General features: G+C 40.7%; 1 protein-coding gene and 1 long non-coding RNA gene across 3 annotated transcripts in view; one reads left to right on the top strand and one right to left on the bottom strand.

Moving 5' to 3' along the window:
- Positions 1 to 12659, top strand: part of DOCK11 (dedicator of cytokinesis 11) — a 77950-nt gene extending 65291 nt beyond the window's left edge. For both annotated transcript variants that reach the window (XM_053955498.1, XM_053955497.1), the window contains 9 exons: positions 134 to 240; positions 1168 to 1290; positions 2182 to 2295; positions 4163 to 4309; positions 5162 to 5372; positions 5694 to 5887; positions 6349 to 6449; positions 7757 to 7895; positions 10371 to 12659. In XM_053955498.1, coding sequence (XP_053811473.1) covers positions 134 to 240; positions 1168 to 1290; positions 2182 to 2295; positions 4163 to 4309; positions 5162 to 5372; positions 5694 to 5887; positions 6349 to 6449; positions 7757 to 7895; positions 10371 to 10493 — 1259 coding nt within the window. In that variant the 3' untranslated portion in view covers positions 10494 to 12659. The remainder of the gene's footprint in view (positions 1 to 133; positions 241 to 1167; positions 1291 to 2181; positions 2296 to 4162; positions 4310 to 5161; positions 5373 to 5693; positions 5888 to 6348; positions 6450 to 7756; positions 7896 to 10370) is intronic.
- Positions 12660 to 14129: 1470 nt separating this feature from the next.
- LOC128795058 (uncharacterized) lies at positions 14130 to 18482 on the bottom strand. The gene is made up of 2 exons (XR_008433379.1): positions 18056 to 18482; positions 14130 to 16299 (listed from the first exon to the last, which is right to left on the bottom strand). It is a non-coding gene; the product is annotated as an uncharacterized LOC128795058 (long non-coding RNA).
- Between the last annotated feature and the right edge of the window lie 26 nt (positions 18483 to 18508).

Raw genomic sequence — 18508 nt, 5'->3', positions numbered from 1 at the left:
CCCGTCCCACCAGGGTTGAGTGGGGCAGTGAGAGAGTTGTTGGGTGGTATTGATTTGCCAGCTCAGGTTAAAGTACAGCAGCATGACACATTTGAGATAGTTTCACTAATCCATTTGCTTTTGTCTGCTGCAGAACTGTTTCCCAGTGGATGCACTGCCTTCAGGAAAATCACTCCCAACATTGATGAAGAAGGTGCAATGAAAGAAGATGGTGGCATGATGGATGTGCATTACAGTGAGGTGAGGTCCTGTACTGTGGATACAGGATATTTGATATCTGACTAGGATTTAGTTTTAGACTTCATTCATATGAGCTCTAACAAATTGCAGTTGTGCCCTGGTATCTGTAAACAAGACTGTTGCACTCCAATTTCCTAAGAGAAATCTGCTCTGGAGAATTTTCTGTGTATGATTCAGACAAGTAAAACTGATGTAAGTTCTTGGTTCCTACGAAGAGCTTTTCACTGGGGCTGAAGAAGCTGCACCACCACCTCTGCCTGCTGTGTTATGCAAACGCTAATGTTGCCAGCACAGCTGGGCGTGGTGTTTCCAAGAAGGGACGACATGAGGGCAAGCTCTGCAAGGGAGAGGTCATCTTAGGCTCTCCCTGGAGTCAGGGCTGTTCTGCAGGTAGCAGAACAATCCAGAAACCCTAGCAAGGCATTGGGGAAGTGGGTAGATCCACCCATGAGTCATGAAGTCTCACAAGTACTTCAGCATCATCCCTGTGCAGCTGCCTTGGTTCAGCCACGTGGCTGAGCAAGGTGGCCCTGCAGCCCAGCTGCCCGTTCATCAAGGCTTGAGGATCCTTGGCATCACAGCCAATACTTGTTCCTTGGATGTGTTTCATGTCCATACTCTCCCAGAGTTTTTGCATTTTCCTGGGGGAGTAACTAAATAACCAGGACATACTTGTTGGCTATTATGCTAATGGTTTATGAAGAATTAATGAACTTTTGAAAAATAACTCGTCCTTTTCCTTCTTCTTCTTCTTCCCCCTCCCCAAAATTTAGAATGCCTTTATAGAAAGGCCAGGAATACACAGTGTTTAAACTTATGTAACTGCAATTACTTATTCTGGGATCTGATAGAAGTATCTGAAGTTAAAATGGTTTTATCTTCTAAGCTGGAGTGTTAGTAACACCACCCATTTGGTTGCTGCCACAGGAGGTCCTGGTGGAGCTGCTGGAGCAGTGTATAGATGGCCTGTGGAAGGCAGAGCGTTATGAAACAATTTCTGAAGTTTCCAAACTGATCATTCCTATTTATGAAAAGCGGCGAGAATTTGAGGTGGGTATTTTGAACGAGTTTGCATAGAGCAGGTAATTTTCGAGACTGCTAAGAATTAAAAAACAGGGGACTTCTTTATTTTTGAAGTTATGAGTTACTGAATTGGTGTCAGTAAAGTACACACTGTGCCTCATTGTTGGTTATTAAAGAAATTAGTGAAAGCAATGATCTGAAAGGTCATTATCAAAGCTAATGACATGGATGACTCATGTTTAGTGAATAATTAGCACCTTCCTTCCTGTAAAAAAACCCTATTTTCATTCCATATGCTCATTGAAGCTAGATTCTTTTTGAGACCTGAGGTTTTTAAGGGTTAAAAACAGAATGAGGACAGTTCAAGGAAAAGACTGGATCTGTGGGTACCTCAGTGGCAAGTGGAGAGGAAGGAAGGAAGCTGTTCCCAGCCGTGCTCTTTCCTACCACGTGCTGTGACCTGTGCTTCAGCTTAATACTGGTCCCCTTTCCCTCCCTCTGCTGTGACAGAACATCCAGCCATATAACTGAACCTGGGGGGAGGGGAGAAGCTTTACTGCGAACTATTTTTTTCATTGTAAAGCTGTTTTTAATCAAAGACTATCTTTCTGGGTAAAATATTGCCAGCTGCTCTGTGTGTGAAGGCTCAGTCAGGAAACACACTGAGACAGTGCAGTCTGCCTTCTCTCCAGGGGCAGTGGTGTTACTGCAGTCTGTGCTACCCTGCAGACCTGACACTGAGCATCTACTTAAAACCAGCTTTTTCAAACAACACTGCATGAGTTCAACCTCTTTAGAAATTAAGGTTTCAGTTCTCCAGAGGATTGTGTTCAGGTATCTCAGAAGCTGCTGGTGTTAGCTAGAATGTGCTGCTTGGAAAATCCTGCTTTCCTCATAATGTTAAAATCTGATTTCCAGAAACTCACCCAGCTGTACAGAACACTCCACGGAGCATATGCTAAGATATTGGAAGTAATGCACACAAGGAAGAGGCTTCTTGGAACCTTTTTCAGAGTGGCCTTTTATGGACAAGTGAGTATATACACTGGCTTGCCAGCTACCCCTCACCAGGCATCCTGGCCCCAAAAGCTGCTGCTCTGTCAGACCTGGAGTTGAAAAGCTCCTCTGGTGCAGCCACCAGTGTGCCTACATGAGTGTTTTGGTGTTGCACTCTGGGGATGAGGGATTGTATCTCTTTGGAGAAGCACTTGATTTATTATAAAGTTTATGATTCTGCTGGTAGGCTTTTCTTAAAACAACTCAGCAGTTAGGAAATGTCTTATAGGGTTCAGAAAATACTGAGGGGTTTTTTGTAATTATAGTTACTGTAGGTTCCACAGACATAATTTAGGGTGTATAGTATCTAACTAGTAACAGCACATAACTATAACCATAGTATCTAAACAGTAGTAGTAACAGACATTTTTTTCTACAGGAAAATGCTGCTTGCTTCTGGGTATTAGCAAAGTAAAAGGTTATGAGAGAGGTTATGATACTCTGGAGGCAGAGTATCAGTGTTTATTACACACATGTAGAGATAGGTAGTACTTGTGTTGGCTGAGGTCGCTGGAAACTGAATAAGATCTGGGCTCAGAGTCCCAGGAAGCAACATGATCTTATCATATCTCATTGAAGTCTTCTGAGTTTAAAAGCAGTTGTGGTTTTATTTTTTTTCTCCACCTTTAGCAGCTAATAAAGTGTGATACCCTCATGTCCTTTCTGTCTCTGAACAACCTGCTTCTGCTTGTGGACTCATAACCAAGGGGAGGTGCACGACCCCTCTTTAGAAAACACAATGTAAATTATGTAAGCCTTGCCTTTCTTTATTCCTTCTTTTAGAGGAGATGATGAATTCTCCTGAAACCATCATGGGTTTGTAGCTTTGAATGTCACTGTCACAACATATCAGAGCAGTGACTTTTGCTGCAGCAGACATGCATTTTATATTTACCCTCATCTTTTCTGTAACTTTGGATATGTAAAAAGTAAATAAGGTTAGCAACAAGGAAACAACTGCTAGCTTCGTTTTCCAGGAGTTGGAAATAACTGGATCAGCCCTTAAAATTGAGCTGTGTAGCATCCTGACAAACAGTACTTGATCCAGTTTTGCACTTTGAAGCTTTTCTGGCTTTTAATTCCAGCTACACACAGATAGCTTAACGCTGTGTCACAAGTTCTAACTGGAACAGCTCACCAAAGGATGAAGTTCCCATGTTGTTTCCATTATGGGTAAGACTGGTGATGCAAGCACAGCCTTTGATCTGTTTTGGTCTCCATTTACAGTAAATACACCAAATCCCACTTCCCTGAACACAAGAGGAATTAAAGCACAGGAAACCCATTTCTTTTTTTATTGCTTAAAGTTTCTTGCAGCTTACACAAATTTCTTAATTTCAGGCTGTTCCTGTGGCTCTGCTGTCAGGGCTTCCTCAACTCACATATCTTTCTGCTCCTCTGTACCTTGTTTTTGTGGTTTTTTTCTCTTCCCTATCTCTTTCCAACTTCCAAAAAGTCAAATGCTGGCCAAACCATCTTCCACATAGTTTAGATTTCTCACTGATTGTACTCAAGTAATGATGTGTTGTGTTTGTGTTGGTTGAAGAATTTTTTTTATTTAGACCATTTTTAAAAGGAAGCTTTAAACAGGAAAAGTTCAGTGAGCCATAGCCTTCCAAAACTTTTTGGCTTTCTGAAATGTTAGTGGAAGCTTGCTTTACAAGCAGCAAATCTAAGATAAAAGTTTTCCAAATGAAGAAATACAGCTATTTCTCACTGTTTTTTGTTTTTTGGTTGTGTTTTTTTTTGTTTTGTTTTGTTTTGAGTTTTTTTGTTTTGTTTTGTTTTGGTTTTTTGGGTATTTTTTGGGTTTTTTTTTTTTTTTTTTTTTTGTTTATGCCAGACATTCTTTGAGGAAGAAGATGGGAAGGAATACGTCTATAAGGAGCCCAAACTGACCGGCCTCTCGGAGATCTCCTTCAGACTTCTTAAACTTTATGGAGAAAAATTTGGGTCAGAGACTGTAAAGATTATCCAGGATTCTAATAAGGTACAGTTAAACTGCATGCTCTGTGGAGCTGAAGGAAGATGACAGAGCATCCCTTCCCTCTGCCAGTGGGAGGGGGAGAATGAGCCCTCTCCTCCACCCTCTTACAAACACTTGCTTCCAATTGCCCCATGCTCCTGTGTATGGACATGTTGCACAGCCTGACAAGTGCTGGTGCTGCTGTGGCTCCCAGGTGTGAATTATGAATGGAAATTGCAATCCCCATTGCACTGAGCCTTGTTGAAGGCATTAGAAACCAGCACAGAGCATCAGGTGACTGGAAGCAGAGTTACTTCTTGTTGCTTTGATGCTGCAAGTCTGATAGAAAATCTCTTGGGGCCTTGCAGCCTTAGCTCTTTTCTTTTCATTTGGAGTACTTATTTATGCTCCCTGCAAGAGCTGTGCACACCCTTAGGTTGCAGTGGGATTTATCTGGGTTACCAAAGACAGTGCTGGTGATCCCAAAGCTGGTTCAGTGCAAGCCTGCAGGTTGGGCTTGCCCAGCACTGCATGAGCAATGCATCCTGGTGTGGAAACTTTGTGCTCATTAAAAGGACTGAGTAGCTCAGGCCTGTGCTGCATTGGGGGATCAGGGGACGTGGCTGCCTGCTGCAGAAGCAGCTTGTTTGGCACCTAGTGATGTATTTCTTGTGCCACACCTCCTTGTCTTACGTGCTGGTGGATGGTCTAGACATACCAGCTGATGGCAAAACGAGTGTTTGGTGTGTCATTGGCCTTCATGCAGAGAGGCCAGATCAGCAGGGAATTATTTAAAATCGGATCCCAGTGAATAGATTAGCCAATTATCACTTACTGACCTTTGCTTCTCCTGTGAGTAACCCTCTTATTTCATAGGTCAACATTAAAGACCTTGATCCCAAGTATGCCCATATTCAAGTGACTTATGTGAAGCCCTACTTTGAAGACAAAGAAATGTCTGAAAGAAAAACTGAATTTGAAAGAAATCATAATATCAATAGATTTGTATTTGAAACTCCTTACACTTTATCTGGAAAAAAGCATGGCAGTGTGGAAGAACAATGTAAAAAAAGGACCATTCTAACTAGTAAGTACAAATATCTGAACATGAGACAGTATCAGTAACTATTAGGAGATTGTTCTCACTCATGAAAATATTCCAGAAATGTGAAAAATTCTCTCAGCTTAATCAGAATTGTGACACAATATTCTGGTTGGGTGGGGGAATTTACCTTGTGTTTTTATGTGCACATTTTTACAGATTAAAAAGTCTTCCTGGTAAATTACAGCCTTGTTTGGGATTTCACATCCCCAGGGGCAAAAATCTGCCTGTATATGTTCTATGAAGAGTACTCCTATGTGCTGCATGACTTTTCAATCTGTACATTTCTTTTGCTGTTTCTCCTAGCTTTGAACTCCTTTCCATATGTTAAGAAGAGAATTCCGGTCAATTATGAACATCAGGTTAATTTAAAGCCAATTGATGTCGCTACTGATGAAATAAAGGACAAGACAGCAGAGCTGCAGAAACTCTGCAGCTCTGCTGGTGATGTTGACATGATCCAGCTGCAGCTCAAACTGCAGGGCTGTGTCTCTGTGCAGGTCAGTGTTTGATGTCTGTTCAGAATTGCATTTCCATGCACAGCTCGGGGTGAGGCATGGTCACAACACATTTACTTTCCAGAAATCATTAACTACCCGGGCTTCAGGGCTGCAGCCTCCAGCACAGCCTCCCTGTCATGTTCAGTGCTGCACATGCAGCTGGCTCGTGAGAATAAACATTTCCTCCAGTGGTGTTTACAGTGTCAAGTCCAAGTGTAATTGCACATTAATTAACCATAAGTAACTGATGAAATATACTTAAGTCTTGAAGATTGTACTGTAAGGATTGGGCACAGAGCTGTTTTGTGAGCCTGGCTCCTCAAGCTGGATGGGTGACCTTAGGACTCAGACTGTGCTGCTTTTCCACACAGAAATAAGAGGAAAATATGAGGAAACAAGCTTGATATCTCTTTTTATCTCAGCAGGAGTTCTAGCATAAATTATTTCTTCTTTCATTCTAGGTTAATGCTGGTCCTTTGGCCTATGCCAGAGCTTTCCTAAGTGACAGCCAGTCCAGCAAATATCCTGCTAAGAAGGTGAATGAGTTAAAAGAAATGTTCAGGTAGGTTTTCTAATGTAATGAAAACTAGCAGCTGGCTGGAAGATGGTACCTGCTCTGATTATATTTTTGTCTGTCTCCAAACTCAGCAGATGCTGGATACTCAGATATGTCTCATAAAGATCCAAGTCTCATGGGGTTGTGGGTGCTCACACATAGGAAAAAAGCCAATGAAATTATATATATCAAGATTATATATATCAAGATACATATTCCCAAGTCCAGGGCTGTGCTCCCTATGGAAAGATTTTCTTGAGCACTTGCTTCAGCAATTTGTGTGGGTTTTTCAGATTATCACATGAAGTATGTTTGAAAGCCAGAGATCTGACAGTCCAGGGGCTCAAGGGTCTTTGATACTGTGCATTGTTTGCCAGTTTTTCCAAGGGGATTTTTTGCTAGCTAAGGATGAACTTGACATATTTTAAAGCAAATCCTTTCCCAGTTTATGTTGGAAGAGCACTGTTCTTGTTTCTGTTGCTAATTCTTGAAACTCTGTGACTTGCACAGGTGTTTTTCCAATTTCTGTCCCTTAAGGGTAGGTTTTACCTCCCGCTTGAAAGTGTCCCCCAGGAAATGATTAGGCAACTCTTGTTTCACCTCAGTATGATGAGTCTTTACCACACTCTTTCTGGACCTCTCAGGTGCAACCAGCTGTCCACCAGCCCCTGCATTTTTTATTCTGTGCTGGTGACTCCCATTTCACCATTTCTCCATTCTCGTTGTATGAAGAAAGCAGCATTTGGGCCAATCCCATTCTCCTTCCATGTACCAAGTAACCTGGCAATCAGGCAGCAATCCCTGAAAACATGCCATGCATGGTTTTACTTTCCAGCCTGGCAGGGCAAACACAGTCTCCATTTCAGTTGTGAGTGCATTTTTATTGAGTTTTATAAAAAAGGAAAATATGTGTGTTAAGTGAAGCAAAGAATGAATAACAGGCCTCAGAAAAAGCATGACAGCTCCCCATGGTGTGAATTTCCTTCTGGAGGGTGTCTCTGCTGTCAGGAGCCTGACCTGTGACAGCCCTGCTGTGTCACACGCAGCCAGCTCTGGCCAGCCCTGCAGGACTGGCTGTCCCTCCTACTGAGGATCCAGGCTCAAAGGAGCTCCAGCAGAAAGCCCAATACCTGTGTTGCAGTCCCTCTTCATTCCCTGAGTCACTGTGCCAGGGATACCCCTGGAATATGTCTTGCCCCAAACACTGGAGAAAGGGGGTGGGAAATAATGAGGTTTGCCTGTCTGTTCAGTTGCTTGTGTTGATGGAAGACTGGACTATTGTAATGCCCCAAGTTCATTCCTTTCCTCTCCAGGAAGTTTATCCAAGCCTGTGGAATTGCTCTGGAGCTCAACGAGCGTCTCATTAAGGAGGATCAAGTGGAGTACCATGAGGGGTTAAAATCAAACTTTCAGGATATGGTGAAAGAGCTTTCTGACATCATCCATGAGCAGGCATGTACTGCACATCGGGAGCCCACGGAGGTGGCTCTCTGTGCTTGAAAACTGGCTAAGCTGAAATCTGGCTGGGAACTGAAAATGGGACCACTCCTCATGTTCTGTAGCTAAAGATAAACGGGCGAGTAAGCGAGCGTGAAAATTAAGCAGTAGAGTTGGTGGATTCCTAAAACTGCTTTCTGTTGACTGAAAGTCTCAGCCTGATGCTGGTATTGAGTGCTGCAAGGTGGAGTCTTCAGTGACACACCACTGCCTGCTGTGGTCATCAGAAATCCTATGCCACGTTCTGCATCATATTTGAAAATTACCACAGGTCAAAATTCTCTGGCAGAATTTCCATTTCCTCAGTTATATCCAGTTTATGGGGTTTTATTAAATGTTACTTTTCCATATATATGTTTTCTTACAATTTTTGCCTAATGCCAACATGCCATTTATATGCACTGTTAAAATTTGTGCTAGTTTATCTGATCTCTGATTTTATGTTTTCTTGGATCTTTCTAGGAATATATATTTGAATAGTAGCATCAGAGAGGTGAGAGATTCAAAGAGCAGTTGTAATTCTATCTAGTATTAAGCTGTGAAGTTAGATGAGAACTGTCTTTCTGAAGTAATTCCCATGCCTGTGCTCTTTAATTTTTCCTTCATTATGACAAAAGAAAGCTTGTAGATTTATAGCATCAAGGATATAAAATCAACAGTACAGACTGCATTGTGGTCCATACAACCTGAAATTTAGAAGAATGTTTTCAGGATCTCCGAGTTAGTCAATATACAGTCCTTGTGTGACTATGAATTAAATATGCAACATATTAACTCACTAAAAATAGATAGGCAAATTCCACAGTCAGTTGAGTAGTTGTTCACACTAAGTGAAAAACCTGCAAGTGGCAAAATAATACAACTGCACCAGGCTGCTGTTTGTAATAAGGTTAATTAGTAATAAAATAATGCTTATGGAGTCTTGTTATAGAATAGTACAATATCATTTCAGGGAAACAGTCTCATGATGGGGATGAATTTTGTTGTAGGAGTGGAAGGGTGGATCCATCTGAGAGGGACTGCTGCATTCCTGTTGCTGTTGTTAGATTCCCCTTCTATTCTGCTCGTGGCCACTATTGATTTTGCACATTTGCCACACTGTTTTTTTCATTGCCACTGCCTGCATACTCCAGTACTGAACTTTGCTCAGAGAGGCTTGTTCATAAGAGCTGCCACCTGCTTACTCTAAGCTGTTTGCCAGTGCCAAGACATCTAATTTGCATGCAGCTGCTGAAACTTTTGTGGCTTTTGAATTTTGCAATAGTCAAATCAAAAACAAATCACTCAGTCCTGCACAGTAAAAGTACAATAGCTAAGATTATTTTAGCACAAAGAAGCATTGTTAAAACACACCCCCTGCTACCTCAGTTGATTTATCCGCTGCTGTGTTGTCTTTGCTGAACGGGCAAAGTATGACTGAAATGTCCAAGTGAAGGGCTCCCTGGGAAGGATATACTCTTCACTTTCTTCTAATAGCTCAAAAGGCAGCTTAAAATAACCATGTTTATGAACACTGTTATTCATAGTTGCACAACATGATGTACAACAGCTGACTCGAACTTTTCATTGCCATCAAAATGACCTAATATCTAACAAATTCAACCTAATGGAATAAGTTTTCTTATTTTGCAACATTACTCAGTTAAATGTAAAAAGTATAGTGCATTAACTTAGGGTTCTCACTGCAAACAACATATGCTTTTCTACATTTCTATATTGTCAGTGTCATAAAGCAGCACAGGCAGTGCCCTTCATTTGAGATGCAAGAGCAGATGGGTAGTCACTGGGTCAGCCTCTGGCCAATTTACAAATCTTTTAAGCTACAATGTAAACACAAAAATTTTATAAACTGCAGCTGAACAGGCCCAGGAAATTCCAGAGACTGGCAGAAAGCTGGATGTCCAGAGGCTGTTTAAGATGGCAAGTGATCTCAGTTTCACTATTGCAATTTCAGCTAACTAGACTGGTGAACCACGTGGTGAAAATAAATACACAGTCAGCTCTGCCAGCTGGATCCAGCTGGATCCTGTGATGTCAGGGTGTCCTTCAGGTTGCAAAATACAAAACCTGGACACAGAGGTAGTGAGTGTCTTTGGGATTTAACTGCATATACTCCCATTGCTCACAAAAAATCTATTAGAATTCTGTTTCTGTTGAGACATAATAAAAAATTGTTATACAGAAAACTGTTTCTTTCCTACAGTGCATAGTTGTAACTAAAAGTGCTCCAGTCATGCACAGAATGGTGTATGTATTAATGCTACAGAAATCACTAAACTACTCTTCTTTCTCATTTCTTTGTTACGCTGCCTTTGTGAAACAGCTTTGAAGACAAGGTTGGATATCTCTTTTGCATACCTTTTTAAAGAGCTTCATTATCATAATGAAGTGAAACCTGTACTGAATTTATGATTGTTTTGCTTTGTTTAGATCTATCATGAAGACACAATGCATTCACCGTGGATGCAGGACTCCCTCCATGTCTTCTGTGCGATCAGTGGAACCTCTGGTGATGGAAGTTACTGCTCACTCAGACCCACTGCTGACATATGAACATATCAGTCATATTTTACAGAGCCTCCTCAGGAATTCTTGGAACTGTACAAAGGATGTTTAAAACCATCCATGATGAGCAAAGATTGAATTGCAGGGTGGTTTGGTTTGTTTTGCTTCGGGTTTTTTTTCCCCCACAAAAAAAGTTGCCATGCTTTCAAACAGGGTGCTTGCTTATTTTGCTGAGCAACATTGAAAGTGCCTGGACATTGCACCACTGTGCTTGTTTTCTACTATTTTTTTTAAGCTAAATGAATAGCAGGACATGGAAAGGCAATTATCTAAATACATGTTGAATTACTGAACTATGAATCGAAACAATGACATACTGTGTAAAGTTGTACAATGGAATATAATAAAATGTAAAACTACTTTGTAAATAGATGGACTATAAAGTATATAGAAATTAGCATTATATCATATTTGCTGCTAAAAGCTTTGTTGAACAGGGGACATGAAGGAGAAATTGTATTTACTGGTAAGAGACCTTTCTCTTCTAAAAAGTGACTTGGGCTACATACCCCTATTGCACTCAATGTCAGTAAACTTGCCCCAGTCTGGAATAATAAAACCTAAATCAGAAATTCATACATCCTCAGAGCAGATATTTCTAAAGTAATCTCCATGAAAGTTGAGCTTACTGTAGCTGCAAGAGAGGATGGATTGTACTCATTGAGAGCAAACCTGAGAGATGTGTCATTTATAAGAGTTTTCTCCTGCTTGCCACTCATGGCCTCACACAGATATAAACTCTGAGAACAGCTTAAATTGAGTTGGAAATTATAAGAAGGTGCTTTAATAACTTTTGGAAAAAATTCTAATAATCGGAGAGATGTGGTTTAAAAACTTGCAGCACATCAAATTAACTTATACAAAATTGAGGGATTTGTTTGCACCACAAGTCAGGCATGTTCCCTCCTGTTAAGCAGATTTGTTCTCTGACAGCTCATTGTTTTTGTCTGATAGGTGGTTAGAGAAGATATATTTTCCAGAATTCTTTTATTCCTTCTTCCCCTTCCCAAAGCTTTCATACATTTTCTGCCTCTTTTTTAATAACACGCTTCAGATTCAGGAAGAAGAACACAGTTCAGTAATTCTTTTATCCAGCGACATTTTTAACATCCGTGTTTTTCAAAATCCTATCAATTGTAAATATGGTTCCAGTAGTTCTTATGGGAAGGGTGGGAGTTTTAAGGATATGTAACAAAATGCCATAATAAAAGGACTCCAGCTGGGTATTTAGCTTGGCTGTAGTGTCTATGAAATGTTAAGCTTCTAAATCTTTGTGACAAAAATTAATCTTCAAATAGTAACTGGACCACATTTCAAAATGTTTATTATGCATGATTCTAAATACCTACAATTATTTGTATTCTGAGAAAATAATGTTGTGATCCATAAATTCACCCATTAGCTGTTTCAAGCAAAATACAGATGTGCCTATAACAAACCAGCTACATTTCTGCTTCTATGTGCTTCTGTGCCAGACAGGCTCTAAATTTAGCACAAACTTTCAGTAAGAGGAAGAGAGATTCGTGTGTGTAAATATGGTTAGCACCTTCCTCATTGTTATCTTTCAACAAACAATATTTAAAAGCATACAGTGAGAGTTTTCCAAATTACTTTACTAAGAGGTGTGAAGCTCATTAATACTTAATCCAATACAAGATACTTTTGAAACCAATTGACCTCTAAATATCAGTAGTAAAGGTATATCTTGACTACAGTCACCAGATCTTTGAGATACAGACATTCAAAAGCTCTTGCACTGTAGCTCTTTCAAATACTACATGTAACCTAACAGTTTTCCTGGATTTCCAGGGAGATCCTTACGCATGTTTTTTGATGTCTTTAATGTTCTGAGATAATACTGTTGGCTGAATTTTCAATTTCTGTTTCTTATTTTTACTGGAATTCCAGTGGAATTCTTACCTGTATCTTCAGATGTCTTTAATGGTCCAAGATGAATTTTTGTCTGAACTTCTGAAGGTGTTGATATTGAAGTTGTTCTGTCATTTCACTGTCATATACTGGAAAGCTGTAACAGTAATTTGGCCAAAAAAGAAGTGCTTAATATCAGTCCAGTTAGAATATATGCAGTCACTGCATTTCAGAAGATACACTTATTTGCGGTTTTAATGAATTAGAAAAATGATATGTCCTAAGGATTAGCCTTCTGTCCTGCTAAATAATTTTTCTGGATTTTCTACAGAAAAATCTCCTTTTTACATAGGTTATAAAAAGAGTGGTAACAAACCAACTTGTTTTTCATTTATGTATTTAGACATCTAGCAAGAATGAGGAGTAGCCACTCTTCTACAGCTGTTTTTAGACAATGGTGCCAAGAAGATGATCACATTTTCTCTATTCTTTTCTTACTTAATTGTCCCAGTTTAGAGAAATCCTCCAGATCTTTTCTTATTTATGGCTGAAAGAGCTTAACTCACAGATATATCTGGAGATTGTACTGTATATGTGCCTGTTTTATGTAGCTGATACACTGGGTACATCATATTTGCAACCTGTTTGAGAAGAATAGAAATGTCTATTGTTCATTAACATTTTTTATTTTCTTATATTGCCTAAGGAATGGTAGGATTTTTTTTAGTCTTGGAAAAATTAGTGGAACATATTTCAAAGGACATCCTGGCACATACTCAGTAGCCTCACTGTAGCCACACTGTAGCCTCAGTTTGGCTACATTATGCATTTTATTTGCGTGCCTCTAATTATTCTTTCTGTAAAACTGCTGTGTAACACATCAAGTGGATGCCTTGGTAATTTTGCATGAAAGGAAAAGAAATAGGACGAAGTATCTGTGAGGATTAAGAGGAGTTGGATGTTCAAAGTATCAGGATTGGTTTGGATAATGGGATGTGTCAGAGCCAGATGGTTTACAAATAGGACATACAAGTCAGCAAAGAGTCTGCCAGAATTTTATGTACAAGAACTTGCTTTTAGAGATTTACCAAGTAAGCAAAGTATAAACATTTTCTCTCTTGGACCTACTGCTTTTTTCTCTGCAGAGGGATTAGAAAGTATCACTTTAAGAAAAAATAACCTCAGAGCTCCATTTCTTCTCCCCCAAAAAGTCTGGAATGAAGAACTTACTGCAGAAAATGATGCATTTTTACATATTATTTGATGTTCTAATCTTCGTCTGATATCAGGACTTTTCATGAGACAGGACAGCAAATGAAAAGTCATGGATGAGAGAATACCTGTAGCGTGTAACGTTTGGTTTTGTTCCAGAAGACCTTTGAATGGTATTTTGACATCAAATAAGAATTTACATAAACATAAATACCTTTGTCTTAAAGTAGGAAAATATGTTTGTTTTCCCTTTCTAAAGATACCAAATCCCAGGGATTCCACGTTATGATTTGAGTAAGTTGGCCCAAAAGAACTGGAGAGGAACATAGGTGGAAATTATGGGCTCAAAAATTTAATAGAAATGAAATTACATCTTACCCAATTTACCCACTTGAGGAGAGCAGCACGTGTTGATCTGATGTTCACAGAGATGAGTTCTCTAACTGAAAAGGGGGTTCTTACTGTGCTGAGGAGCACTGTGTACAGCTAATTCTTATGCAACAAGACTGTAGTACTGAAGCACGGACAAAACGACTCTCCAACTAAGAAAAGTTGAAGGGTATTTATTACAGCGCCAGACACATGTGGAATATTTTCCAAAGACATGCACAAAGAGTTGCAGAATTCTGCTCACTACTTATATAGAAAAGGTTTTACATATTCACACAGTTTCTAAGGACACATAATACATAATCATTACCTGCCTGCTCTGTATAATAATCAGCTGAATATCCATTACAGCTGCGCAGTTGTGTTCTCTTAATTGGGTTGGTGGGATTTGAAATAAGGGAGTGGGTGTGTGGGAGGAAGAAAGCTGCCTTGGCAGGATTTTTGATCTGCTGGTCGCAGTCCAAACCTCTTCTCATTTTTAGAAGTCAGCAGTATTTATGACTCCTGCACTCTTACAATACTTCATATATCACCTGTCATTCCCAACTTTGTTTCAGTTATCCCACCTGGTATCAGTTAGTTTCCTTGTTAAGCTCTAATCACAGTATATGATCTTTGCTAACTACATTTCTAACTTAACCCCTTGACTCAATGCTTCAAATAATATGCTTATGCCAAGCAGTGATGAACCAATTGTGATATACCTATAATATTTCAGCTGGATGTAATTTACTCTCTTCTCATGTAAGTCTAACACCTGCTGTTCCATAATCATAACAGGAGTGCATTTATCCTGCATGTTGTACCTATGAGTGTTGTACTAGCCCTCTAGTACTAGTTTAACCTTCTATGTGTGAAAGAACAGCACCTCCCATTTGCCTCGGTTCTTAACAGAGCTGCTCAAGATCTTCCTGAGACCAGCATCCTATACTGCTCTTTTTACTCCCTTCTTCTTGAATAATGAATAATTTTGACAAGAACCCAGGGAAAAAAAAGTCACATTGCAGTCAAGTTCAGAGTTTATTCCAGGTCAAAATAAAAGACTAGAAAAACAGGAAAAATAAGTGTTTCAATAAACATGTTTTGCCTAGTTTGTTTTTTTTTTTAATAGTTTTTTTCTTCATTTCACGCATTTTCTTCTTCTTGACACTCACAGGGTGAGTGATCAGAAGCTAATACCAGTGTAAGATTCATGAGAATAAACCCTACTGCACTGAGCTATCACATATGCACCCTCTAAGGAAGATTACCAAAATAAATCTTCAAACACAGAAGTACACCAAATGAAATGGTGAACACTTAATTATTCAGCAATAAATAGAAGATGTTGACTTAAAAATCCTGAAGGAGCAGGAGCACCGCAACATCCAGATCAGAGAAATCCCAAAAATATGATTCATGAGGAAAACAGACAGTCATACACACAAATTCATCAATAGAAACAAGAGGTGAATCACAAGTAAGGAAACGTCCCAGCAGATCACCCTACTTTCCTAAAAAATACCCAGTAAGTTTGTGGCTGGGTTTTTGCTCTGTTCTGAAGTTACAATTTTCAAGCCCAGACTTTTGCTCTTTGGGGATGTATTTATTGTTGCTCTTCTTCAACTAGCTCAACCTACAAGGTGGTTCGAATAATGTACATGCCCAGGCAGCTGAAGTAGCTTTTATGTGATGTAATGTAAGTCAGGTATAATTGTTATTTACCTCATCAGAGGATAAAGAACAAACTGCTTTTTCTACTTTGTCTTCTGAGGCTTCTGTATGGAGCTCTTGCAAGCCTTGGCCAAAAAGCTGTAAAACCAGGTTTATGCCCTGCCTTCCTTGGTGAGTAAAGGAGTTGCTCCCTTGCCAAATAAGTAGGTAAATCAAATAGATCTTGATGCTTAGGGAATAGTGAGCAGGAAAGTTGATGCATGGGCTTGTAATAGAATTTATTAGAGGGGAGATACAACATTTGCACAAACATGCTTAGTTCCATGTCCACCCAAAAGTGCTCTTCAAAAGAGGTGGGTTTTATTCCACAGAATTTCTCATTTCCAGCAGGGCTTGGGCAGCAGTTCAGAGTTTGCAGAGTTCATGTCTGTTGTGAACATGTATGACAAAATTCTAGATGTCCCCAAAGAACACAGAACAAAGAACACAACAAAGGTCAAGACATGAGGAGCCATGTGAGTCAGACTGGGTTTTTTTCAACACATTTTTGGATTTTTGTACCTCAGATCCAGCTGTATTCTATTTGAGTCCTTTTTTTGAACTGACTCCAGCCATCTTCTGAAAAGCCTGTAATTATTTTGGCTGAGACCTAAAGTATTGACAGAAGCTGCTGCAAAATCAGAAAGGAGAAATCTCAACATTGGTATGGAACAACTTCTGGTCCCAAAAGGGACCATTCCCCGTGGCCCTGTGCTGCTAATAATCATTGCCTCTTGCTGGACTTAGTAATTATGCAGGCACACCAGGCATTGGCACAATTTCTTAATCTGATTTAGGGAACATGCACAGGAAAAATTGTTGGATTTTTGTTTTCTTGCATCTGCAAACTCACTGCATGCCCCCGCAATCACTGGCTTTGTTTGTATGTGTGGAAAAGGCAGGAGCACACAGCCAAGGGCAGGTCAGTAAGATGATTGTAAATCAGCTTATACCAAACCTGAAGCCATACCCCAAGTACTTGTTCAACAGATCATTTGAAATGTTCCTCAGGTGTGTCTATACAAGTTCCAGTCACCACAGTGCAGGTGCATTGGCTCACAAGAACATAAACGAGCATGAGATTTGCAACACAAAGCTGCAGGACAGGACTCAATGAGATTGAGAAATGGGAAGTCTCTGGTAGGTGGCAGGGATCAAAGGCTCTGGCAGCAGTTCTGGTTGCTGTGAATTGGGATGGGAATATGACAACGAGTTGAGCATTCAGGGAGAAGGGAGAGAGTGGGGGAAAAATGTTTCAGCTGCAGACAACATTGATGGGCAGGCAGCCAAAAGCAGTGAACAATTGCATGTGTGCTTGGCATTGGCTCTCCTGGGAGAAGGAGTGGACAAAACAGAGAGAAGGAAGGAAAGAAAACATCAGCAAGGAAACTGAAACCGAGAGAGGGGTTGCTTGGATCAGCTCTACTCTACAAATGTCCTCACTAGCAGGCATAGTCCATGCTTGTTCTAATTGCACAATCTGATCTCCGTCACACAGCTTAAATGTTCCACATCCTGGAACTTTAAACTACATGTTTATTTGATTATAATTGCAGGTCCTTGGCACTTTTTAAGGGCAACTAAAAGTCCTCTTATTTCACAGGGAAACAAAAAGGCTGAAAAGCAAAAAAAGCCCAACATTAACACAGGATATTCCCCACCCTGTCATAAAAAGGTCCTCTTCCCTTTTTCTAGAATGAGTGTCTAAAAAGCAGATGAACTCCTGTAAAACTCTTTGAGGAGCTGAGTAGATGATGAAACATTCTGTTGGGTTAGGAATAAGTTAGTTTTACTAACAAATTTTGGTTTGCCTTGAAATTCAGCTAAGTTTCCTCCCTGCTGGATCTGTACTATTTTTAGAATACCTGTATTTGGGTGGTAACTCAGACCAAGATTGCTAGCTACCACAAAATTCTGGTTCAGAAGGAAAAGTTTTGTCCCAAATATTTTATTCTCCTGAAATTCATCAAAATAGCACTTATATCCTATTCCCAGTTCTCGAAAAAATTTTTGAAAACTTGCTGCATCATACCCATAAAAAATGTGAGAGCAAAACTGCAAGTGACCTTATAGTATTTGGAAAGGGCTGAAGCAGAGGGAATTTGGGGAAGTTTGTGGAAGGCAGATCTGAAAAAAGAGAACAATATGCATTTTTAGCACAGATGAGAACTGTAGAAATTAGTTGAATTTTCAGGAGGCATTTTGAAAAGCGGCATTCTGCCAGGGGCTGAATAACTGCTCCGACATCAAGAGAACTGCTCGGGGATGTGCTAACGTAGCTGCTTTCCTGGGAGAGGATATGAACCCTACCTCGTCTGGGGCACGGTTCAATAGCTGTAGCAGACAATTATGAACGCAGTTGTAAAAGGAAAACGACTTTGACTCACAGAATGAACTCTTCGTGAGTCTGTGGCCGCGCTGCAGCGCCATGTGAGGAGACACGGAGGGCACGGGGCTGGCGGCGGGGCAGCGGCGCGGCGCGGGTGCGGTTCCCGCAGGGGCTGTGCGGGCGTCCCGCGGTTCCGCGACTGCAGCACGGCCAAGTCCGGACTCGGGGAGGCACCGACGGCTCCAGAGGAAGGGAACTCAACGATCTCAGCGTCTTTTCCAATCGAATTGATTCCGTGTAGTGTCTCTGTGCAGAGCATGCGGGAGGCAGCGACGGGCGACGCGGAGCGGAGGGCAGTGCAGGGGCAGCACATGGGGCGACAGAGGGGTGACAACAGAGGGAGGGCAGAGCAGCAGCGCGGGGCCGTGGGATGCTCCCATCACTGCACAGCCCTGCGGCCCGGGGCGGTGCTGCCCAGGTGGCGGGGCCGGGTCGCCCCTCCCGCCCGGCT

The sequence above is a fragment of the Vidua chalybeata genome, chromosome 14 (genome assembly GCF_026979565.1).
Source record: "Vidua chalybeata isolate OUT-0048 chromosome 14, bVidCha1 merged haplotype, whole genome shotgun sequence".
NCBI lineage: Eukaryota > Metazoa > Chordata > Aves > Passeriformes > Viduidae > Vidua > Vidua chalybeata.
This window is presented reverse-complemented; position numbering and strand designations above follow the sequence as displayed.